Source organism: Somniosus microcephalus, chromosome 14, assembly GCF_052327205.1.
Source record: "Somniosus microcephalus isolate GS21.2 chromosome 14, FLI_Smic_1.0, whole genome shotgun sequence".
Taxonomy (NCBI): domain Eukaryota; kingdom Metazoa; phylum Chordata; class Chondrichthyes; order Squaliformes; family Somniosidae; genus Somniosus; species Somniosus microcephalus.
Genome location: NC_141000.1, coordinates 97267143 through 97292497, shown reverse-complemented (window position 1 = coordinate 97292497; position 25355 = coordinate 97267143). Strand labels below are relative to the sequence as shown.

At 47.7% G+C, this 25355-nt stretch overlaps 1 protein-coding gene across 1 annotated transcript in view; it reads right to left on the bottom strand.

Annotated features, from left to right (window-relative positions):
* LOC147107743 (proto-oncogene tyrosine-protein kinase ROS-like) overlaps window positions 1-25355 on the bottom strand; it is a 281208-nt gene that overhangs the window by 160318 nt on the left and 95535 nt on the right. The window contains exons 30-34 of the mRNA XM_086007024.1: window positions 16261-16493; window positions 13861-14037; window positions 8194-8365; window positions 5748-5856; window positions 3708-3913 (exon numbers count right to left, since the gene is read on the bottom strand). Of these exons, the coding sequence (XP_085863150.1) occupies window positions 3708-3913; window positions 5748-5856; window positions 8194-8365; window positions 13861-14037; window positions 16261-16493 (897 nt within the window). The remainder of the gene's footprint in view (window positions 1-3707; window positions 3914-5747; window positions 5857-8193; window positions 8366-13860; window positions 14038-16260; window positions 16494-25355) is intronic.

The following is a 25355-nucleotide window of genomic DNA, read 5'->3' as shown; positions in this document are numbered from 1 at the left end:
CAGGACCATCGCAAGCATCCGTCCCCACTAGCCAGGGAGAACAGGCTGAGCAGCCAGACTCCTCAGAGGAAGCTGCAACCTCCGAGGGCGCATCGTCACCAGAATTCAGCGCACCCAGCACCAGCGCAGGCACTCACACCTCGGTGGGACCTTCAGGACATAGAGTAGAGTTGTCACCCGGTGTATCACAGATCAGAAGTGAGCATCAGCAGATTGTGCAGACAGGGACAGCAGTGGAGAGTCCTAGTCGGAGGGCGCAGGACTCTGCCAGCTCGACTCAGCTGCATGTCGACCCTCTGCCTCTGGGTCCATCCATAAGATCAGCGGTGCTGGAACTCCAGGAACAGATGCAGGGGTCTCTGGCAGGTTTTGTCTCCAGGGTTGCTGCGAGTGTGGAGCGAATGGAGGAGTCGATAGTGACCATGTGGAGTCATTGGCGCATGAACACATCACGACGGAAAGGATGGCAACCTCCCTCGAACGGATGGCAACAGTAGACGAGAGGATGGCTTCGGCCATGGAGGAGATAAGTCGCCAGAGTGCTGAAAACATGGTGAGTGTTCATAATAGAATAGCATCTCTGGAGGAGCGATGGTCTATTGAACTGTGAAACCAGACCTTCATGGAAGTCCTTTTGAGTAGGACTGCCATTGCAGATACGGGTCCGCATGGCCCCCCTGATGTGCAGCAAGGTGCTCTCCAGCCACTTGCAGGCGCTGAGGGGGGACCTGACCCATGAGAGAGTGGTTGGTAGCAGACCTCAAGGAAGTGGGGACTCCTCTCCAAGTGCTCACATTTCCATACCACTGCAGAGCCCTCGGTCAGAGCCCCACCGGAGTCCACACCCAAGTGAGATGGCGTCTCAACCCCTGCACAGCCGCAGGATCAGCAGACTGTTGACGAGCCCTCACAGGCTCGCAACCCCAGAGGACGCCCGCCAAAGGTGTCGAGACAGGAGCAGGAGCAAAGTCAGCAAGGGGCCTCCACATCTGCTGATGCCACAGGGGAGGCACCACGTAGGAGCACGCGTAAGAGAACAATTCTGCACATATAGTCACAAGGGTAGTCACTTGGGTGAAATGTGTTTATTGTAAAAATGCCATCAGTTGGTTCTTGTACATAAAAATTCTGATGGCAACTGTTGCAGTTGTGGCATGTGTCATTTTGCGAATGGGACTTTCACATTGAGGGCTTAGGATTACTTGCAACTGTCAGTATGCTGGTCAAATAGCTAGGAATCAGCAGGGTCTTGGCCATTGTCGATGCTCAGGCAAGAAGCTGCAAGGCAAAAGTGCTTGATTGGCTAGGCTAGGCAAACTTGGCCAAGATGAGTGCGTTCCTTGCATCCCGGGCAGCAATGTTCTTGCGTAATGCTGCCGCTGGTTGATGGGCCTCTGCAGGATGTGCGTTTTCGCTCTCCTCCTCCTCATCTGAGGAGGGTATGTGAGGAGCCACTTGGTCCTCAGGAATCTGCAAGCCACAACGCTGTGCCATGTTCTAAAGTGCACAGCAAACCACGACAATTCTGGAGACCCTGGCTGCTGAGTACTGCAGGGCTCCGCCGGATCTATCCAGGCATCTGAAGCACATCTTCAGCAAACCAATGGTTTGCTCGATTATGGCTCTGGTGGACATGTGGCTGGAGTTGTAGCTCTCCTCAGCTTCGTTGGATGGGCTCAACGGCGATATTAGCCACGTCCTCAGGAGATAGCCCTTGTCTCCAAGTAGCCATCCGAAAAGTTGGTCTGGCGGACTGAATAGTGGAGGCACACTAGACTGGTGCAGTATGAAAGAGTCATGGCAACTGCCAGGGTACTTGGCACAAACATGCAAAATTTCCTTCTTGTGGTCACACACCAGCTGAACGTTAAGGGAGTGGAAGCCCTTGCGGTTGACAAAGATACCTGGATTGCGATGGGGTGCCTTAAGGACCACATGTGTGCAGTCAACGACGCCCTGCACCCTTGGAAAGCCTGCCAGATTAGCTAATCCAACCGCTCACGCCGTGACACCTGCTCGATCCTTGGTGAAATGGATGTGATTGTGCGCGATGACAAAAAGGACATCAGTTACCTGCGTGATGCAAGTGTGTGCGGCCGCCTGGGAAATGCCGCTGATGTCTGCTGCTGATCCCTGGAATGAGCCCGAGGCAAAAAAGTTGAGTGCGGTGTTGACTTTGAAGGCCACTGGTAAGGCTTGTCCACCTGGTCCTCTGGGCTGCAGGTATTGTTGCAGCATTGCGCAGATGTCACTCACTACCTCTCGCAAAAGTCGGAGCCGCCTTTGGCACTGCTGCTCAGACATGTTGAGGTAGCTGACCCTGTGTCTGTAGACCCTGTTTGGGGGGTATCTCCTGCGCCGACGGGCTTCCAAGTGCTGGCCCCTTCTGGCCTGTGCAGCTTCAGGTGGGTGAGCAGCAGCCTGGCGCTCCTGTTACTGCTGCTGCTGTTGGTGCTGCTGTTGTTCCTGGTTCTGCTGGTGCCGCGGCTGGTGCTCGAGCTCATCGAATGCCCAGAAGGGAAGGAAATAAATGGCTCCCATGCTTCTGGTATATGCCTCAGTTGAGGAAGCGCTCAGTGAGGGTGGCAAGAGGGGTTTCCCCAAGAGGTCACACTGGAGATGGGTGTCAGGCTCCAAACTTCCACAGCTATGGTTATGCCTTCTAAAAGTTCCCCCAGACCGGAGACAACAAAGTCCTGCCACCTGCAAATGATGGCTGATAAAATCTCCTGTTTAATGGTTGACCTGCAGCTGATAGTCAGCAATCCAATAGTGCTCCCACCAGGTTTCATTATTGTGTTTCCCACCAGGCTTGTTTCATGTGGGAAAAGGGTTAAATTCGCAAGGGCCTTTCAAAATAGGATTACAGAGGCTATTTAGTGCTTGTTAAGGGCCTTAACGACCTATCCCGCCTGTTGGAGGTGGGATGGAGTCGGGACCATTAGACACGACCGAGTTAAAGTTGCTCGGAGTCGGGAACCAGACAGCGGGTGGGGTCCCACCCGCCAGTTTTCACGATTTTAACCCCCCACACGCCTCCAATCACGCCTCCATGGCCCATTGAAAATCCAGCCCAGGGTCTCATTCATTTATGATCTTCAGGACAATTAGGGATGGGCAATAAATGCTGGCCTTGCCAGCAACGCCTACATCTCATGAACAAATTTTTTAAAAACCCTCATTACTAGAGCCTTCCGGGATAAACATCTATACTTTCAGTTTGTATTTTTTTTTAAGCTTATGCTCCACATAGATGCAAAAAAAAGTTTTTATCAATGTAGCAACCGCTTCCTCCGAACTTTCCATGGACAAAATCCTAAAATGCTTCCATTTCCTGCCTCATAAGTTTTTTAAATGACTTGGCTTTGTCAGGAGGTATCTCATTACGCTGTGGAAACAGGCCCTGCGCCTTTTCCCACCAGCCGTAATATTTTCATACGTAATTGCTGGGCAGTTGGTGGGCAATTAGCTCAACTCTTCGCCAGCAACTGGGTTTTCAATGTCGGTGCGGTGCCGGTGCGGATGATCTGTCAAGTCGGAAATCCCGAACTTGCTGTCCAGTTCAAAGGCGGTATGACGGCGTACTCTGAGAGTACACCATCATACCCACCGCAAATTCTGGCCCATACTAATTTATCGATTTGGAAAAATCTTATTCAATAATTTTTTATAATGTCAACGATCTAAAACGCGGTATAATTTCTCACCATAAAGTTTCATGATGATTTCCCCGCTTATGTCACTGAATTCACCCATGCCGATGCCATTAACTGCCATGACTCGCATATGATAAAACCCACTGAAGTGCTGGTTATGCCAAGCACAGATTGTATTATTGCAGGGCCCCTGATAGAGAGTGAGCCATTCATCAGAATTGTTGAATCTCTGTAGGCCTGTCTCATTTTGGGAAATCCTGTAAAAAAAAGTATTTTTAACCATTAGAGCTCCCTTGAACATTCAGTATTCAAAAGCAGTGTATAATTGCACCATAAAGACCAAATGGTTCCGGGTTCAATTCAACTAAGCGAGTTGACCTCAGTCAGAATGGCAGTAGGAGGGCTAGAATTAGCACTACTGGGCTGGAGAAGGGAAAATCACGTTCACTATCCAGTAACCCTTGCTGGAAAATGGAGGGCAATAAAGACCATGGAAAATGCACAGCTGATAGTGAGTTTATGGGTCTGGCAGAAAAAGTGATGTCTAGCATGAGTGGGCAGTCTCATGCATTATTTGTCACAAGGAGATCGAAGTCCAAGTCAAATTAAGTCAGCACTCATTTGGGTAGATTTTAAAAGTCGAGCACCCTGGGCCAGCCGGCCGGCACCAGCCGTTGCAATATCACATGGCCCAGCTGAACCAGACAAAAGTTATGTGTTTTCTTTCAATTTGTTTTTCTTGGCGAGGAGAGAGAAAGATCATGAAGCAAATGTGAGCAGATTGGTTTAAGTTAAATTATAGTAACATATTTCTTCACATTTAAAAATTAGCTGGAATGGTGAACATTAATTAGTATTTACTGCCATAGATGCTAAAAAGTTTAATTCAGATTTCATTTTGCCAATTTTTGTTCCCTCATCTTCCAAAGGCCATTGCTCAGCCCCAGATATTGACTTCCACATAGTCGGAGATGCTCTGTGGACGATACTTTTGGTCATTATTTTGGTGCTGTATTTTATACTCCTTGCTGTGGTAAAGTTCCTTGGTTGCCAATTGCACTCTGTCTAATGAAAGGCTTCAAAATCTACCCCACTGTCTAGGCTCAGACATTAAGAAAAGCACCTTGGATAAAGTACTGGAGTGCAATTGGTAACTAAGGAATCTTACCCTTTTAAGCACATGTTAAGCGATGTTAGTGCGAGGAAATGCATGCCCACTTTGGACATCCAATGTGAGTATCAAGCACTCCCAGTCCAAGTATAGCATAGTTAGATGCAAGGTTCCCTTTATTCTGCCACAATATACCTTAGCCCTAACTTCAAATGCCTTTCCCCCCTCCCTCATTTCTACTGCACCACTATGATCATTTTCTAAACAGCCTCTTTGAATAAGAATGCTAAATCAAGGGCAGTGTTATGCTATGGCCCCAAACCCACCAGGAACTATAACTCCATTGCTCAAACTCACTTAATCCGGTTTATTTGCAAATCAAAATGGCAGCATCAATACTGAAACAAGTGGGAATAGGGCTGATAGATATTTCATATTTATTCAGATGGTAAGCTTACTGTAAAAATCATTAGCAATGAAAACTAGTGGGGTCAACAACTTTCAAAACATTGTTTATACTACATCCAAATGCAGAATGGAATTAGTGTTAACATCCTGAAATGTGAGTAAATACAGGTCTCAGCTCCATCTCATATCTGAAATGTGCTGGAATGGTGCATATATATATATATATATATTAATCCAATGTCAAGTTTTACCTAAACACACCAACATATTTTAGAAGTGTGATTAACTTTGCATACAATACGTCCTTTTGTTAAGTCTTCATCTCTGTTGCCTATGCTGAATAAAAGATTAAATTAACTGTGACACAAACATTCCCAATTGTCTTATTTACAGTTGTAAAAATCTTGATCCAACATAATATTTTTTGGTAAATTAGTTATGTATTTAGGGCTTCAACTTGTATAATTATGTATCACTTTCAGGATGCATGGCTTCCTAATATTAGAGGATCACATATAATAAGCTTTACACTTCGTGATTTTCTTCCCGATTCTAATGAATTGTAAACTTACTGGGCCTGCAGAACGTAGTGCGTTATATTATTCCCATTGTCATCTGCTTTAATCCAGTTGATATCATCGTGAATGGTATAAGGTGTACCTGGTTTTCCTGGTACACCAGCTAAAAACAAAGAACAATTCTAATGATCACAATATTTTCAGGGAACCATGAATGAGGAATAAAAATGCTACATCACAGCATAATTGATATGTATACTGCCATCAGTGTGGAGTATTCAATAAAGAAGGTACAATAATGCTTCTAAACAATCCACTATGAAGGTGCCAATACCAACATGGTTAATCTACCTGCCTTTAGTCCAGAAACGTGCAATAGTCTTTTGCAGGACTACTGTGCTGATGTGGTCTAACAGTGTAGCATCTAAGGCTTTTAGAAAAGCACACAGCAAAACTATGATGCTTAGTAGAGTTACAAGGAAATTGTCAAAATGCAGTCTTGTGGTACAACAGGTTAGAGCATCAAGTCATTGGGCAGGATTTTCATTGTGCCGTGGAGTCGGGATTGGAGGCATGGGAGGGTTAAAATCCCGAAATCAGGGGTCCCGACCCAAACCCGCCTCCATGCCAGTTTCAAAGGAGGCGGGTACCCACCCCGCACTGGCGGGAAGGGATTAGTGCCTATTAACTGCCTGTTAACAGGCAGTTTTTAGCCTAATCCCTATTTTTGATGTTGAAGTGTGGGATTCCCGATGGCTCCAAGCCACGCCAAGTTAGAGGAGGCGGGCCGTCGGGTTGAAGGACTTGGAGGGGTCGAGATGTCGGTGTTCAGGTGAGTGATGTGTGCATGAGTGCAAAGGTAAGTGTGTTTGGTGTGTCTAAAGTGATTAAATAAGTTTTACATACCTTTTCAGCCTTCCTTCCTTTAGCTTCCGGGAGTCCCTCATCTCACCGGCACAGAAAGCAGAATGGCTGCGAACTGTCAAAAGTGACAACCTTCAGCTTACTGTGCAGGAGAGATTTCTAACTGAGTCTATGGAGAAGGACTCAGGTTAGAAGTAAGACTGTCAGTGTTTGACAGTTTCAAACAGCTGTGAAACACTGATATTTCATCTGTCAAAACGTGAAATTTCAGTCTGTGATGTCACCTGTTGCCAGGTGGCCCTTAATTGGCCTGCTGAGCCCGCTGGGCAGGCTCAACAAGGTCAATCAAGTGAAAATCGCGTGGATTGGCCACATCTCGATGGAGGCGTGACTACAACCCGAAAGTTGTAGTCCCACCTCCTTCCCGACTTCTGAGTTAAATTCCTGCCCATTCTGTCAGAGTGCGGACCACAGGCTCACACATACTATACTTCCAATTTTTACTGCACCACCATAGAAAGGTGGCAAGTGGAGCCCAGTCACTTCACCTCTGGGATAGAGAGGAACTGGATAAGAGAGAGTCAACCAAAAGCTGAACTTGTGTGCCTCCTAGAAACCAGTTTCATGACAGCATTTCCAGAGACCTTCAGTAGGTAGTGCATGGGCAGGAGGACCATGAAAATAAGTAATGGAAAGAAAAACTGGGCGTCTCACCCATGTAAAATCAAGAAAAAGACCACAGGTACGCTCAGATAGTGGTTACGTTGCTGGATTTGTAATCCAGAGAATAGAAGTTCCAATCCCACCATGGCAGTTTGAGAATTTGAATTCAGAAAAAGTAATTGAAAAAATTACTGCAAAACATCAGTTCACCTTCTCTCATCGCTCCCATAACACATACATATCTAGGCTGTCCGCTGAAATAATGCTCTGATGTTGATACAAGTTAAATTGGTATTAACATTTATTGAGGGTCAATGGGGGGAATTTTCCTTTTCACTGCTTGATTTCTAAGGAAATGAAAATTGGGCAGGTCCTATAAAGGGTGGGCAATCCACTCCACCAGTTTAATCACCCAAGTGGTGAAGGTGAAAACTACCCCCAATGTGTTCATTGGCAAAAAAGTCACAATTTCATTTCCTTTAAAATAATTTTGCAAATTAAGACATTTTAGTAGAATAGTTTGGTAAAACAAGAGTCGGACCAACAAACTAGAACAACAATGCGGCCAAAAAATAAAAATATTGCCAAATTTCTCATTTTATTGTACACAAACAGAGCAGATGTGCTTACAGAATGTTGGTCTACAGCAACTGTTGGAAATCAAGGCGTTTACAAATTGTTTTAAAACATGCAATCTCAGCTAAAAACTTGTTATTTGATGTCCACATCTCTGAAACTTTCAAAAAGCATTTCTGATTGCTTATATATTAATTATCCTTTTTATAATACTTTGTGCTTCAACACAAAAGTAAGTCAATGAAACAACAGCAGATAAGATACAGCTGCAAAAGATTGCATAAATTATATTTTCAAAACCTCTTTCAGTCCAATATGAAACCTTCTGGCTCATGTCGTTTCAGACTGCACACAGAATGAACATCTTTAGAACAGATAGTTTCAATCCCACCATTACCTTTTGTCTGAAGTACCTGCACGGCAGATGTGCACGAAATGTTTGTTTTGTAAGTAACGGCTGTTCTCAGTGCATATATTCTCGATGGATGAAGACCCAGAATAACGCAACTGAAATTTCCATCAATAGGACAGTTCGCTTGTGCTTGTTTCCAAGTTTCCCTGCTGGTGTCCTTGTTAAAGAAAAAGTATACAGCAGACAATTAAAACAGCAGTTATGGGCAAGAGCAAATTTAGCAAAATAGTCTTGCAATACTTCCAGTAAAGTAGCAGTAGCTACATGAAAAACTAACACTAATATACACCAAAAGATAACGAAATGCTTTAACAAAAACTGCATTCATGTGTTAACATTCCACAATTAACTCCTTTGAGGATGCCTGCATTTCATCATTGCAACGATTATTATAGAATGCTCATTATTACCCTGTCGCACCATCAGATTGGTGGAATTTGGGTTCCCCCTCCACCCAATTAGTTCTCCACCTCACCTGGGATTGTCTGGAGAGATGCCATGTAATGGCACTTTCCTAGAGGAAGCAAATGTCACAAAACCAAGTCAGCCCACACCAGTTTCACATCCTACCAGTGGTTGGCTCACAGTAGCACCACAAAAAAAAACTGGGAACATTGCCTTCCCATTAATAAGATTTTAACTGTATTCTTCATTTGAGTTTACAAATCCAAATGGTAGATTAGTGTAGAATTAATATCTGGCCTTGATTCCACATACCCAGGCTTTCAGCAGGGATCACTAAACAGCAAGAGGGAGCGGATTCTTCCCCTTCCAAGCCTAAGGACAACTCTAACAAGCCCACTTAGAATGATAGAATCTTTACCAAGCGGAGATCAGAAAACACTAGCTGCTAGAAATTCATTATAGCCCAGGAATGGGCAGCATAATTAGAAAAGTTGGAGAATTAGCGGCAGGTGCTAATGCTTTAGACTGCATGCAAAATTCATGCTCACTGCTCAAAGAAATGATTGGAGCGCTAATTCATCTCTTTAAGCCCAGGCTCATTGGCGTTACACTCAAAGGGTGGACCAATATCAGGTGCAGTCTAATCGTAAGTCATGATTGCCACAGGCTTTTTCCGTTTCTTAAAGGGAAGTTCATTGATGCTTCAGAACCTCATTATCAGCATTGCTGGCTGTGCAGCTGCCTCAGCAAGCAGCAGCAGGTCAAGGAGAAGGAGCCGGAGGACTGAAGCATCTGTACTCATGGCTGATCCACACCCCAGGGAGAGAGCCCACAGATTCAGCGATCAAGCGTTGGAGGTTTGATGTTCGCTGTGGAGAGGCAGAGGGCGGTGCTCTACCCGCAAAGTGGCAGGAGGCCCTTGCCGCAAGTCGTCCGCACCATGTGGTGGGAGGTAGCGCAGCACGTCTCAAGCAGCACTGTGGTCCCCAGGACCCACACACAGTGCAGGAACAAATTTAACGACCTCACTCGGGTGGTCAGGGTGAGTGAATGCTAACAAGTGCTACATACCACCATCTGAACCACAATCTTCACACACTGCCCAAAGCATCACACCACCAGCACTCACCCACCAACAATCTCTACCTACCAACACTCGCACCCACATCTCACACCTTGCACACAATGACAGCTATTCAACTATGGCAGGCACATCACGCAAACACATTGCTCCACACTCACTCACACACTTTCCTTTCTCTTGCAGGCCAAGGTGGCTCACAACAGGATGGAGCAGGAGCGCACAGGCGGGGGACAAGCCGACAACCAACCATTGTCTGCACTGGAGAATCGAGTGCTGCAGATTATTGTATGCCAGGTGGTGGGTGCCGTGGCCACCAGCAACGTTGACCCCCTTGGGGACAACAACGGTATGTTCACCCCTACTCCTTCCTGTCACATCCCACTTCCCCCTCAGCACACATGGGTTTCGCACTTTCCAGCTAATCATGCTGTACGCATGCATTTCTCCCTTCCTGCCCACCTCCCCTCACCTTAACCCAACTCTTGTGTGTTTATGCTTTCAGATAATGAGCAAGCACCTGAGCAGCCTGTCCCTGAGGGTACCATTGAGAGTGAGGTGGGAGAAGAGGAGGAGGAGGAAGAGCACACCATGTCACTGCATGTCTCACTCGCGCACACACCAGCTCAGATACTGGCACTACGCATTCTTTAGAGGCTAGTATAGTAGCGGGATCTGCACAGGGGACAAGTGGGCTGCAGCAAGGCCAGGGAGAAAGGGTAGCTCGGGGGCCAGCTCCCCGGAGGGCGAGTTCACACGAGAGTTCTGCTGCACAGGACTCAGGTGAAGACCTCAATGGGGAGGCCATTAGAAGAAGGGTGATGGGCATGCACACGGAGATGATAGGCGTAATGGCAAGGGTGCCCGAGAGCCTCTCGGCAATGATAATGAGCGTGGAGGAGTCCGCCTCCAACATTGCACAAGGCTCTGTGCACACCACGGAGCCCAACATTTCCAGTCTGCAAAGGATGGTAGACTCCCAGAGAGACTGTGATGACCCAGACCTGGTGCCGTGTGTGATGGGCGATCTGGCAGCTTCCATTGCAGCACAGGCAGAAGCGACGCAACATCTTAGTTCTGTAATATAGTCTATGCTTGGTGGCATCCAATCTCAGACTGCTTTCATGCAGTCTCAGCTTGATGCCACGCAAGCTCTGACTGCTGCCATTGTTGCTGGGTCTACCACCATCAATTGGGGCTTTCACGGTGTTGCAGCAGGCCAACAATCTGTGCTCCAACAGATTGCTAGGGATGCCGAGGTGCTGCCCCGGGGGAGTGGTAGTGGGTCAGTGGAGCAGGAACCTGCTGTCCTCTCTCAGGATGACAGCATTCCTGCTCCCATCACTGCCATTGCCCTTGTCGCTATCATGGCAAAGCCACATGCACACTCGACCTGCTTCTCTCTGGTGATGGGGAAGGAAATGTAGTCCCTTCTCCTACTATAGAGAGCCTCTGTGACCTCCCGAATGCAGCGATGGACGGCGAACTGCGAGATGTTAGCTAGGTCTCCTGTTGCAGACTGGAATGATCCGCTGGCGAAGAAATTGAGCACCACGGTGACCTTGACTGCCACAGAGAGCTGTGGTCGCTCTGATCTGAGGCTCGAGGTCTGGTTGCAGGAGGTGGCAGAGTTCTGTGACAGAGTTCTGTGACCACTTCCTTGGTGAAGCGGAGCCTTCTAATATACTGCTCCTCGCTTAATTGGATGTAGGAGAATTGCTTTCGGAATACCCTCGGAGGGCAAGGCCTCTTGTTGAGCCCCGATGGCCCTCCTCCTCCCTCTGGCCACATGTTCCAGTCTTTTTCACTGCCTCTGCTCCCTCCGCCGTAGATCCAGGAGGCCGAGGTCGACTGAAAGTACAGCCCCCATTAATGTAACCAAGTATAGCAATTTGATCTTTTTTAAAATAAATGTAGCTACTTTTTATTTGCCACAACACTCCTGATACTAAATAACCTTGAAATTACAAAATGAGACTGTTGCACTATATGAAACAGACAAGAAACCACTGAAACTCCACTAACCTACATCTGTGATTCATTACTAATGATCCCTTTAAATAACATCCCTGGAGCCGGCGTCCTGTTGCTTCATGCCAGCTCTCCCAATCGCTGTTTCCGCCAGGTAGGTGGTAACAATCAATTTTGCATATCAGGTGGCCAGTGAGCATGGCACACTCACTGACGTCACGATCCACCTGGCATTGAGGCTCCCGGCGATAACTGTTAGCGGCGGCGCTGCAGGGGAGGAGGGGGGCATTTGGCGTGCACCGTTAGATTCGCCTGGCCCCGGCAATACTGCTCTAGCGCCCCATTGGTACCAGCAGATGGTGCTAACGGGAGGCGCTAAGGTACCGAATTTTTTCCCCCTAGCATTCAAACCAGTGATCCTTACAGGAACATGCTCCAGTTAAAAAAAATTTTTTTAAACCAATTTGCATGGGGCCAGGAGAAGCATTAATGCCCTCCACGCTCCACCCCCATGTGTTCATCTGGCCTTCCCCTTTATGGGAAAACTGCCTGCTCAGTTCCATGAAGGAGAGGCTGGATTTCCTGCCCACCCAATTGATGAGCTGCCCAACATCACTCCAAAATGGTTCATGCCTCCAGTGAAGTTCACCAGGTGGGTGACTGGGGGCACTTGAATATCAAGCCCTACTATTCATGACAAAAGCAAATTGTGTTTCTATTGCACCCTGGATATTGCAAAAGTCCCAAGGAACTTCATAAAGCAGAATGGATATTAAACTGTAGGAGAAGTATTGGAAGAAATGACCAAAAGCCTAGAAAAAGATCTAAGTTTTAGGAGACTTTTCAAGGTGGAGAGAGCAGGAGCAAGGTGGAGAGGTTTAGGGAGAGCTCCAAAGTGAAGAGCTTAGACAGCTAACAAGTCTGTCACCGATGGTGGAATGGATGGGGAAGGGAACAGAAAGAAAGCCAGAGTCAAGACAGAAGAGGGCACATGTGCAGAGGTAGGTAAGTAGGTAGGTAGAGGCAAATCCATAGAGGGATTTAAAAAGTGGATATGGATTTAGATATCAATGCATTGAGGCTCTGAAAGCCAATGAAGGTTGGCAAGCAAAGGAGCCATAGGGGAGTGGGACTTCATGAAGGAATTCATGAAGTTTTGAACAGGTTGGAGTTTAGGTCAGGTGGAACATGTTGGGATAACAAAGAGAATGCTCAACAAGTAAAACCTGGAGATGACAAAGGTGTGGATAAGGGTTTCAGTGGTCGTGTGGTTGAGTAAAGTCTGACGCAAGCAATGTTGTGGCAATGAATTAGGTAGTTTTGGTGGTACACAGGATATAGGATTTGAAGCTCAGCTTAAGGTCAACCTAGCCACAGAGGTTATAAATCATAGCCAAGGAGAGGGATAGTGTCAGGAACTAAGGTGTGAATATTTTGGTTGCAGCTGAATCGTGTGGCTTCAGTCTTGCTAATGGCAGCAAAGTGGTGGACATGAAGTTTAAGGTGGTGTCAGAGAGGTAGGGGGGAATTTGAACCCCCAAAAATGGCAGGGTTTTGGTCAGGTGGCATATAAAAATGTAAAAAATCTGAAATCCGCCATCAATCCGCCCACTTCCGGTTTTAACGGTGGCAGGACAGGGGGCGGGCAGCCTCTCAATCTGCCTGGCTGCGACCGGGAAATGGAGATAAAAAATGTTAATCAGGTCCTGGTGTTAAATTCAGCAGGACCCGAGTCAAACCCACTCTTTCAGGTTTCCCGACCTCAAAACAAAACCCCTGTTCCCTCCCCGCCTCTGAGCTAATATGCAGCCCATAGTGTTGGGCCTTATCAGCATACATTTGGAAGCTATGCCTATGAATGATGATGCTGAGGAGCAACATGTAGAAAAGGAATAAGAGGGGTCCAGGATGGAACTTTGGGGGACTCCCAAAGGTGATTGTTCTGGTTGGGAGCAGAAGCCATTGTAGTGGGATATGTACTGACTACAGTGGGGCAGATAGGAACAGAATCAGTCAGGGCTGTGCCCGAGAGGTGGACTACAGAAAGAGATAGCAAAGGAGGTACCACACACAATTCATTTATCTACTCAGCCATCAAGCGAGCCCTTAATGTATTTTTAAATGGGAGATGTGATACTGTATTAAAATTTCTGAGCGTAATGCCTACTTAATTAAACAGTTACAGTGACAGGTACCTGGGAAATCTCAAACCAATATTTTTCCATGTTACGATTGGTTGTAAATTGCCAGAGAATTGTTGCTGTAGTATTTCCAACCGAAAGAAGACGAGGAGACGGAGGAGCCTGAAATGTTTTTCGCAAGACAGTTTCACTTCGGCTAAAGCTTTCACCAACTGGGGGAAAACTCAGTACCTGCCAATAATAATTGCCCATTTAGCAGAATGAATCACACATTATCTGAGACAACATGCCAAACAACATGACAAAGACTAACTTTTACAACAAGTTACCAAATTATTAAAGAGATACACTTCAAAACTAATACATCCTCATTGACTGTTTCTATCACTGTTACATGTGAGTGGAAAGTGAGCTTACTCTCATGGTTTAGGAGATCATATGATCCTCTAGAAGAAATTACTGTCCTCTAATCGCTCCCAGCTATCTGTTAAATTCTAATAAATTTCTGGTGTTAGTTATACGAATTGATGCTTAAGAAACCGATTCTGTGGTTCTGTTGCAGTGGCAGAGACCTTACTTCAACTAATTTACATATTAACATGACACTCCCTGCAGAGATTGCCTGGGCTGAATGGATTGGATATCTCGCAACAGTCCTTAAAGCTGCCCTATGAATTATTTCGTATTCCAATATCTAGCATGATAGCAAGGAGTGGAAGGAACAGGACGTCTCCTTTTAAGGATGCCATATTAAAGGTCTTGCTCCAAGAGGTTTTGCCAGAAGAGTGGCCCTGTTGGAGCTTAGGGCCAACCTCTCAACTTCACAAATGTGCGCAATGTCTAGGTATGTCAATATCATATCACACGCATATAACAAAGGAGTAAACGAGGAAAGCATTAGCCGAAATCCTGCAGACCTTTGATCATGGCATATATGCTGGGATCTGCCCACTGGTGAACACCAACACTAACCCCACCAAAGTTTGCAGTGTCAGGGAGAAGTTCCCCTATTTGTTATGTATGCAGGAAGTCCCAGCATTGAGAAGCATTGCTGACTCCTGGTAAAAGTGTTAAATTTAGACAGTATCTGAACACATCCTATTGATTGGGGTGGATTGTCACCCTTGTGAAGAAGCTGACCAAGTCTAGTGATGCCCTTCATGTGTCAGGCTCTAAATTCACTTGTGGCTCGTAAATCTGGAAATCCTTCGTTGCGCTATAATGACGTATTTGTGCAGGAATATGTTGTTTTTGAAACATGTCCTATTGTTTTTCCTTAATTAAGTTTGTAGCCTGAAAGCTGGCACTCACGGTGGGTCTGGGCCAGTAACCGGAAGCCAGTCTGGGTTGAAGTTTAGTGCTCCTCTTGTTCTCCAACCAGTAGATTCCTTTATGAGCTATGTGGGGGGACTATGAAGTGGGACACAGTACTACAGTAAAATTGAGTATCTCTTCTTTTTCTCCCAATCAACAGATCAGCTATTTGCTTCACTAAAGAGTGGAGTGCTTCTTGTTTAAAGTGCTCAGTGGGGGGCCCTGACTGGGAAGGGGAGGCAGCGCTCCCAGCTTGGCATATGGAAGTGTGAGGAGCAGCTGGGAGCTTGCAGGTGGCTGCACCACGATCTCTACACTTGTTAGCAGCAATGGTGAGTCATGAGAGAGGCGAGCTACACTTTCCTCTTTCTAATAGAGCTGGGTAGTGTGCCAAAACAGGCATTCCATGAGGTCATTTTAAAATCATAAAGGGTTTTGATAGAGTAAATAAGGAGAAACTGTTTCCAGTGGCAGAAGGGTCGGTAACCAGAGGTCACAAATTTAAGGTAATTCGCAGAAGAACCAGAGGCGACATGAGGAAAACATTTTTTACGCAGTGAGTTATGATGGTCTGGAATTCACTGCCTGAAAGGGTGGCGGAAGCAGATTCAATAGTAACTTTCAAAAGGGATTTGGGTAAATGCTTGAAGTGGAAAAAATTGCAGGGCTATGGGGAAAGAACATGGGAGTGGGACTAATTCGATAGCTCTTTCAAAGAGCCGGCACAGGCACAATGGGCTGAATGGCCTCCTTCAGTGCTGTATCATTCTAAAAAGGTGGCTGCATGCAGCGGCTGAAGGCCTGACATGGATCAGGTAGAGCAGGGGAGTGGGTGTAAAGCTTCTGGGTCTCCAAGTTTAGAAGGAGCCTGATCTTGTTTTACTTGTCTGGTCAGCACGGTGTGGTGAAACAGTGCCATTCTTCACTGTGGACGAGAGTTACTTTCCCCTCAGGTGTTGATGGGTACGTACTTCCAGCATTTTCCTTTTTAATATGGAAAAACAATGGTCTTTTGACGGCCTCTGGCCTAGTATAAAACAGTTCAGCTGATGCCTCACAACGCTACAGTATGGGAGACAGAAAACACTTAGTACAAGGGGACAAGTATTTAAACATTAGAAATATTTATTCTTAGCTTACCTGGAACCAGTACTCAGCTCCACCTTTAAGGTTTGCTAGTTCAATCTGTCTTTGTCCATCTGCCAGTTGGTCTAATCTTACAGGCACAGCAGGCCAGTAGTTATTTCCATTATACTGAACTTGGAATCGAAGCTGTTCCATAGGTCCTTTGGGTTCTAGAGGTGCAGTCCATGAAACTTTTACACTGCGGTCTGACAGCACAAGTACTTTTACCAGTCGTGGTGCTGATGGTACTTGTAATGATATAAAATACAATTGTGGGTGTCAGTATATACTGTTCTATTCTACGTATAGTATCGCATGCATATGTCCACTATATTTTAAAAGGTGCTCTGCTGCATAGCATTTTTAAAACTGACATTTCCAATGAACCAAACAGTAAGACCCTCCATCTCAAATGCCTAAAACTCCAAATCAATCTTACATAGACTGCAGTGTAAAACATGACTAAGTAATTAAGCTCCATCAGTTTCCACTTTGGCTCGGCTCTCTGAGGTCATCCAAGTTTGATTTTTTTAATCATTGTGATTGACTGTCAGCCACATCTGACATGGAAACAATCATTTTCCAGAGACTAAAGACAAGCTGTGAGGTGAGCTGGGGATACTTGCTGATTTAGGTCACAGCAGAGCCATCAGCTTGCAAAGCAGGAATATATACATCCATTTTCTTCTGCTGAAAAACAAGTGCATTGTAGGAACGGAGGTTCCTAGCTGAAGAATTGAGATCGCCGCAGAAAATCAAAAACAATAAAAATTTAATGAACAAACGAAGTTAAACAGTAAACTGCTGGATACAATGCAAAAAGGTCTGGTCTGGTTGAAAGCCTCTCTAGAACTGCTAGAAGGTTCCGAGCACTGACGTCATGATGTCATCATGTTCTTCCCGCCGTTGGGGGGGATCACGTGACGGGCGGCATGATGTCATCACGTGGAGTAAAGGAAAGAAGCCATAGTACAGTTAACAGATACATTAAAGGTGCAGCCCCCGGTTGCACTACATTGCTGTTAAAGGAATTATAAACAATTGTCCTGAATCCCCTGGTGGCTCCACCACATACGCCCCCCCAGAATTGTCTTTAACAGAAAAGGTAAGACGAGAAGGGGGTCTGACGAGTCTGTCCGACCGACTGCGATACTCTGGCAACTGTAACGGAGTGCTAGAAGATGAACTGGCAGTTGGCCGTGGTTGGGATGGTGCTGCAGGTGTAGGAGAAGAAGTGGATGGCTGTGGCTGTACTGGACCGACAGTCGATGGTGGACACCCACGACGAGGCGGTTGAGCGGTGACGACTGGCTCGCTCAGATCCAGATGAGCCGGTTTTAACCGGTCGATGGAGATGTGGTCAGGCTTACCGCCGACGTCGACTGTGAAAGACTTGTCACCTGACGAGATGACGTGGAACGGACCAGTGTTTGAAGGAGCGAGAGCCGGAGAGAGCAGCTTAAAGGAGCGAGAGCCGGAGAGGACAGTTTGAAGGAGCGAGAGCCGGAGAGGACAGTTTGAAGGAGCGAGAGCCGGAGAGGACAGTTTGAAGGAGCGAGAGCCGGAGAGGACAGTTTGAAAGAGCGAGAGCCGGAGAGAGCAGTTTAAAGGAGCGAGAGCTGGAGAGAGCAGATTAAAGGAGCGAGAGCTGGAGAGGACAGTTTAAAGGAGCGAGAGCTGGAGAGAGCAGTTTAAAGGAGCGAGAGCCGGAGAGAGCAGATTAAAGGAGCGAGAGCTGGAGAGGACAGTTTAAAGGAGCGAGAGCTGGAGAGAGCAGTTTAAAGGAGCGAGAGCTGGAGAGAGCAGATTAAAGGAGCGAGAGCTGGAGAGGACAGTTTGAAGGAGCGAGAGCTGGAGAGGACAGTTTGAAGGAGCGAGAGCTGGAGAGAGCAGATTAAAGGAGCGAGAGCTGGAGCGGACAGTTTGAAGGAGCGAGAGCTGGAGAGAGCAGTTTGAAGGAGCGAGAGCTGGAGAGGACAGTTTGAAGGAGCGAGAGCCGGAGAGGACAGTTTGAAGGAGCGAGAGCCGGAGAGGACAGTTTGAAGGAGCGAGAGCTGGAGAGAGCAGTTTGAAGGAGCGAGAGCCGGAGAGGACAGTTTGAAGGAGCGAGAGCCGGAGAGAGCAGTTTAAAGGAGCGAGAGCCGGAGAGGACAGTTTGAAGGAGCGAGAGCTGGAGAGGACAGTTTGAAGGAGCGAGAGCTGGAGAGAGCAGTTTAAAGGAGCGAGAGCTGGAGAGGACAGTTTGAAGGAGCGAGAGCTGGAGAGGACAGTTTGAAGGAGCGAGAGCTGGAGAGAGCAGTTTAAAGGAGCGAGAGCTGGAGAGAGCAGTTTAAAGGAGCGAGAGCTGGAGAGGACAGTTTGAAGGAGCGAGAGCTGGAGAGAGCAGTTTAAAGGAGCGAGAGCTGGAGAGGACAGTTTGAAGGAGCGAGAGCTGGAGAGGACAGTTTGAAGGAGCGAGAGCTGGAGAGGACAGTTTGAAGGAGCGAGAGCTGGAGAGAGCAGTTTAAAGGAGCGAGAGCTGGAGAGGACAGTTTGAAGGAGCGAGAGCTGGAGAGGACAGTTTAAAGGAGCGAGAGCTGGAGAGAGCAGTTTAAAGGAGCGAGAGCTGGAGAGAGCAGTTTAAAGGAGCGAGAGCTGGAGAGGACAGTTTGAAGGAGCGAGAGCTGGAGAGAGCAGTTTAAAGGAGCGAGAGCTGGAGAGGACAGTTTGAAGGAGCGAGAGCTGGAGAGGACAGTTTAAAGGAGCGAGAGCTGGAGAGAGCAGTTTAAAGGAGCGAGAGCTGGAGAGAGCAGTTTAAAGGAGCGAGAGCTGGAGAGGACAGTTTGAAGGAGCGAGAGCTGGAGCGGACAGTTTGAAGGAGCGAGAGCTGGAGAGGACAGTTTGAAGGAGCGAGAGCTGGAGAGGACAGTTTGAAGGAGCGAGAGCTGGAGAGGACAGTTTGAAGGAGTGAGAGCTGGAGAGAGCAGTTTAAAGGAGCGAGAGCTGGAGAGAGCAGTTTAAAGGAGCGAGAGCTGGAGAGGACAGTTTGAAGGAGCGAGAGCTGGAGAGGACAGTTTGAAGGAGCGAGAGCTGGAGAGGACAGTTTGAAGGAGCGAGAGCTGGAGAGGAACCCGGTTACCAGGACGCCAAGTGGGACAGCTAGGGGTAATGCTCAGGCCAGGTGTGTGGAGGAGACCGAGGGGAAACATCGAGAAAGACTGAGAGGAAACATCGAGAGAGAGAGAGAGAGAGAGAGAGAGGAAACATCGAGAGAGAGAGGGGAAACATCGAGAGAGAGAGAGAGGGGGGAAACATCGAGAAAGACTGAGAGGAAACATCAGGAGGGGAAACATCGAGAGAGACCAAGATGGAAACATCGAAAGAGACTGAGGGAGCACTTTATTTATTTTATTTTATTAATTTATTAATTAATTAAATTTATTTAATTATAAGTTGTGAGTTCCTCACGATGCTCTCCCAGGGCGGCCACCCTGTAGCCAGAGATTATTCTAGAAGCCTGGGTAGAAATATCAATGTAATTACTGTAGAATTTACTTTTTTTACATTATTGCTTGTTCATTTTATGTGCTGTCTTTTTTTATGTCTTTTATTTATTTTATGTCTGCTTTATTTATATTTAAAGTATGTATGCGTGTATATGTCGGTATGTGTTTTTTTGTGATGGCGCCGATGAAGATGGCTGCCGTCCTTGCGGGCTCCGTGCGTACCAGGCAGCTCAGTGTTCTTGCTGCTTGGTGCTCTCGGCTCGTCAAGAAAAAACATTTCACTGACTAGATTACACTTCTTGTATTTAGTTATGTGATAAATAAAATTGAAATTGAAATTGAAATTGTAAGGCAGTTTGAGCGGGTCTCTGTGAGCATCTTGACGAATGAAAACGTATTCGGCGCTCTTAAGCTCCACCGAGACATTGGAGCGCTGCAGGTCGTGATGAGACGTAGGCACTGGGATGAAATTCTTTGCCGCCTCTTGGTGGCTGACGAGCTGCTGAGCTGCGGACCAGGGTTCTGTGTGAGGAGGAAGAAAATCGCCAAGAACTCTGAGTGGTTGGCCGTAAACCAGTTCTGCAGAAGATGATTGCAGGTCGTCCTTAGGAGCCGTGCGAAGACCCAGCAGCACCCAAGGGAGCCTGTCCACCCAACCAGTCCCACGAAGACTAGCACGCAGTGCAGCTTTAAGGGACCTGTGAAATCTCTCGCACAGACCGTTTGCCTGTGGGTGATAGGCGGTGGTGCGATGAAGCTTGGTACCCAAACCCTGAGCCACGGCATTCCAAAGTTCCGAGGTAAATTGAGGTCCTCGGTCGGAGGAGATGTCGGTCGGTACCCCGAACCGAGCCACCCATGACGAGATGAAGGCTCTGGAAACATCTGCCGCTGTGGTGGCAACCAAAGGAATTGCCTCTGGCCACGGGGTGGTGCGGTCGACCATGGTGAGGAGATGCGTGAAACCACGAGAAGAAGGGAGAGGGCCAACCAGGTCCACGTGAACATGGTCGAAGCGACGCTCTGGAACTGGAAAAGTGGCCACTGGGGCCTTAACATGGCGTTGGATTTTGGACTTCTGGCAACTCACGCAGGTATTGGTCCAGTCACGGACGTCGAGATGCATGCCTTTCCAGATGAACTTCCTTGCCACGAGTCGTTGTGAAGCCCTCATACCAGGGTGCGACAAACCGTGGATTGCGTCGAAAACTCTCCTGCGCCATTCGACTGGTACAATTGGTCGGGGGACTCCCATCGAGATGTCGCAAAGGAGTGTGGTCCCTGCGGCCTGAAAACTGACATCAGCCACTTGTATGCTGGAAGGTGTCTTCAGGGTCTGCCATCTGTTCTTCTGCCAAACCAACATAGTCAATTCCCAGGTGGACTGCGTGGACCGGGGCGCGGGAGAGACAATCCACCACCAGGTTGTCCTTGCCAGGCACATGTTGTATGTCTGTTGTAAATTCTGATATGAACGTAAGATGACGTTGTTGCCGAGCCGACCATGGTTCCGCTGTCTTGGCCATGGCAAACGTAAGTGGCTTGTGGTCTACGAAAGCCGTGAATGGGCGTCCTTCCAGTAAGAAGCGAAAATGGCGGATGGCCAGGAAATGTGCCAACAACTCCCTATCAAAGGTACTGTAGTTGCGTTCATTTTTTCGCAATTGGCGGCTGAAGAAAGCCAGTGGTTGCCACGTGCCGTTGACCAATTGCTCCTGCACTGCCCCGATGGCATAGTCATCTGTGGTAAGGGCGATGGTTGCACCTGGAAGAGGATGTGCTAACATGGTCGCATCAGCCAAAGCGTCCTTAGTGTTGAGGAACGCCTGGTCCATCTGGGGTGTCCAGCCGATGGGGTCTTTACCCGATTTACCTTTTCGAGCCTCGTACAACGGTTGCATTAACAGGGCCGCCTTGGGGACGAAACGATGATAAAAATTGACCATCCCCAGGAATTCCTGGAGAGCCCTGACGGTCTGAGGACGCGGGAACTGCCTCCACCTTCGTAGCCAGCAGAACAGCGCCTTCTGAGGTGATTCTGTGTCCCAGAAAATCAATGCTTTGTAAGCCAAACTGGCACTTGGCCAGGTTGATAATAAGGCCATGCTGGCTGAGACGAGAAAAAAGGGTATGCAAGTGCGTAATGTGTTCTTTCTTGCTGGTACTGGCGATGAGGATGTCATCGAGGTAGACGAAGATGAACGGCAGATCGCGCAACACAGAATCCATGAGACGCTGGAAGGCTTGCGCTGCGTTCTTCAACCCAAACGGCATACGAAGGAACGCAAAGAGCCCGAAAGGCGTGATGACAGCGGTTTTGGGGACGTCCTGAGGATGAACGGGCACTTGATGATACCCCCGGACAAGGTCTACTTTGGAAAAGATGGAATTCCCTGCCAGGTGGGCCGAAAAATCCTGTATGTGAGGAATCGGGTACCGATCTGGAGTAGTAGCTTCATTCAGGCATCTGTAGTCGCCGCATGGTCGCCATCCGCCGCCTGGTTTAGGAACGATGTGTAATGGTGAAGACCAAGGGCTATTCGATCGTCGAATAATTCCCAGGCGCTCCATGGTATGGAACTCCGCCTTTGCGGCTGTGAGTTTACTGGGTTCCAGCCTTCGAGCCCGTACATAAACTAGGGATCCTGTCATGGTAATGTGGTGCGCCACACCGTGCCTCGCGACTGAAGAAGAAAACGTGGGCCTGGTGAGCTCCGGAAACTCACCGAGAAGACGAGAGAACTCATCTGGAGATGGGACTGCACAGGTAACTGACCAAGACACAGCAGTGCTGCGGTGGCAGGGGACCGAATGAAAGCTGGCCGCGTTGATTTACTGGCAGTGCCGGATGTCGACGAGAAAACCATTGGCGCAAAAAAAATCTGCCCCCAGGATGGCCTGTGAGACTTTCACCATGATGAACTCCCAAACGAAATGCTGGCCGTCAAAACGCAACTGGACCCTACGCTTTCTGAACGTGCGGATGGCCGCACCATTAGCTGCCTTGAGGGAGGGACCGTGACCGCCGGATTGAAGATCGAGCTTCGACGCTGGTAGGATACTGCACTGGGAGCCAGTATCACAGAGAAAACGTCGACCTGACAGGGAGTCTGTGATATAAAGGAGTTTCCCTGCAGAACCAACGGCCATCGCAACTCCGGCGTGTCCCTCAGGCCCTGTCGCCCTTCTCAGAAACCGTTGGTTTGAGATAGTTTTTTTTGGGGGGAAAACTGCAGGGAGGATGGCAGCATCGGGCTTTCGCGCCAAAACGAGCGTGGTATGCACACCAGCCTGCTGGCGGAGGAGTCGGCTTCGCTCTTGTGGGGGATGGGCACCTCGTGGCCGCACAACATTGTTGTGTGACGGTGAAAATTTTATCCGCTTCTGCAGCGAGTTCAGCACAGTCCGTGATCGCAGAATTGGCCAAGGCCGCCTGTACTGGCTCTGGCAACTGGCAGAGAAACAACTCCCGGAACAGAAAACATTCCGATTCCGAGCCTAATAGCGTGAGCATCTGGCCCATGAGCTCTGATGGCTTTGAATCCCCGAGGCCGGGCACGGAGATAAATCTGCGAGCGCGCTCCGACTTGGACAGACCGAAAACCTGCAGTAACCGTGTTTTTAAAGCTTCGTTCTTGCCATCGTCCGGAGGACTCCCGAGGAGGCTGATGACCCGCGAGGCCGTGGCGCTGTCGAGGGCGGAGACCACGTAATAATAACAGGTCGAATCCGCTACTACTCCCCGGATTGCAAATTGGGCTTCCGCCTGGAAAAACCACGCGGCTGGTTGTTGCTCCCAAAATTGCGGCAGTTTGAAGGTGACGGCGTTCGTGTCCATGATGTAACTTCAACGAAAATCGTTCGAAGAATTCGGGGTCACCAATGTAGGAACGGAGGTTCCTAGCTGAAGAATTGAGATCGACGCAGAGAATCAAAAACAATAAAATTTAATGAACAAACGAAGTTAAACAGTAAACTGCTGGATACAACGCAAAAAGATCTGGTCTGGTTGAAAGCCTCTCTAGAACTGCTAGAAGGTTCCGAGCACTGACGTCATGACGTTCTTCCCGTCGTTGGGGGATCACGTGACGGGCGGCATGATGTCATCACGTGGAGTAAAGGAAAGAAGCCATAGCACAGTTAACAGATACATTAAAGGTGCAGCCCCCGGTTGCACTACATTGCTGTTAAAGGAATTATAAACAATTGTCCTGAATCCCCTGGTGGCTCAGCCACAGCATTATATATAAGATTTCTACTTCATCTAATAACTAAATGTCATCTATTAAACAAGTTTTGTCTACCCTGCCCGAATGATGATCTCCTATTGTACACCCATGCAAGTATCCTCTCCACTCATTTTAAAAGAACCCCCTCAAAACCCTGCTCCTCTCCTCTCCTTTCCATTCTCCTCTGCTTCCCCCATTCCCCATGTTAATTGTCCACCATGTGTATCCCTTTCTTCCTACTGTAAAGTGCTCAGAGATGTCTTCCTGCAGGTGAGGACTGCTTAGAACTGCAAGCTGTTGTTGTAACTCAATAAAATGATTACAACATGACTGTCTACCAAATATAAAGTCCTGTTAAATATAAATTACAGTTTTTACCAAATTAGTATTACACAGAATATATTAATTTGATGACATTTTAAAACCAAGAGCATACCCAAACTTATGTTTACAAACTAATGGTTCACTAATCAGTCCACACATGCACACATACTATTAAGTGGCTTTAATGAAGAGATATTTCCCCCTTGCCTTGTGTTGGTCTTCCTGTAACATGCATTACTCCTGGTTGAGAGGGCAAGCTGGTGGACTGCTTCTGCACATCTGACAATTTTTTTTTTAATTCATTCACAGGATGTGGGTGTCGCTGGCAAGGCCAGCATTTATTGCCCATTCCTAATTGCCCTGGAGAAGGTGGTGGTGAGTTGCCTTCTTGAACCACTGCAGGCCGTGTGGTGAAGGCACTCCCACAGTGCTGTTAGGGAGGGAGTTCCAGGATTTTGACCCAGCGACTTTGAAAGATCGGCGATATACTTCTAAGTCAGGATGATGTGTGACTTGGAGGTGGTGGTGTTCCCATGCGCCTGCAGCCCTTGTCCTTCTAGGTGGAAGAGGTTGTGGGTTTGGGAGGTGCTGCCAAAGAAACCTTGGCAAATTGCTGCAGTGCATCTTGTAGATGGTACACACTGCAGCCACAGTATGCTGGTGGTGGAGGGAGTGAATGTTTAAGGTGGTGGATGGGCTGCCAATCAAGCGGGCTGTTTTGTCTTGGATGGTGTCGAACTTCTTGTGTTGTTGGAGCTGCACTCATCCAGGCAAGTGGAGAGTATTCCATCACACTCCTTACTTGTGCCTTGTAGATGGTGGAAAGGCTTTGGGGAGTCAGAAGGTGAGACATTCGCCACAGAATACTTAGCCTCTGACCTGCTCTTGTTGCCACAGTATTTATGTGGCTGGTCCAGTTAAGTTTCTGGTCAATGGTGACCCCCAGGATGTTGATGGTAGGGGATTCAGCGATGGTAATGTCGTTGAGTGTCAAGGGGCGGTGGTTAGACTCTCGCTTATTGAAGATAGTCATTGCCTGGCATGTTTTGCTCTATAACCTGCCACTACGAGG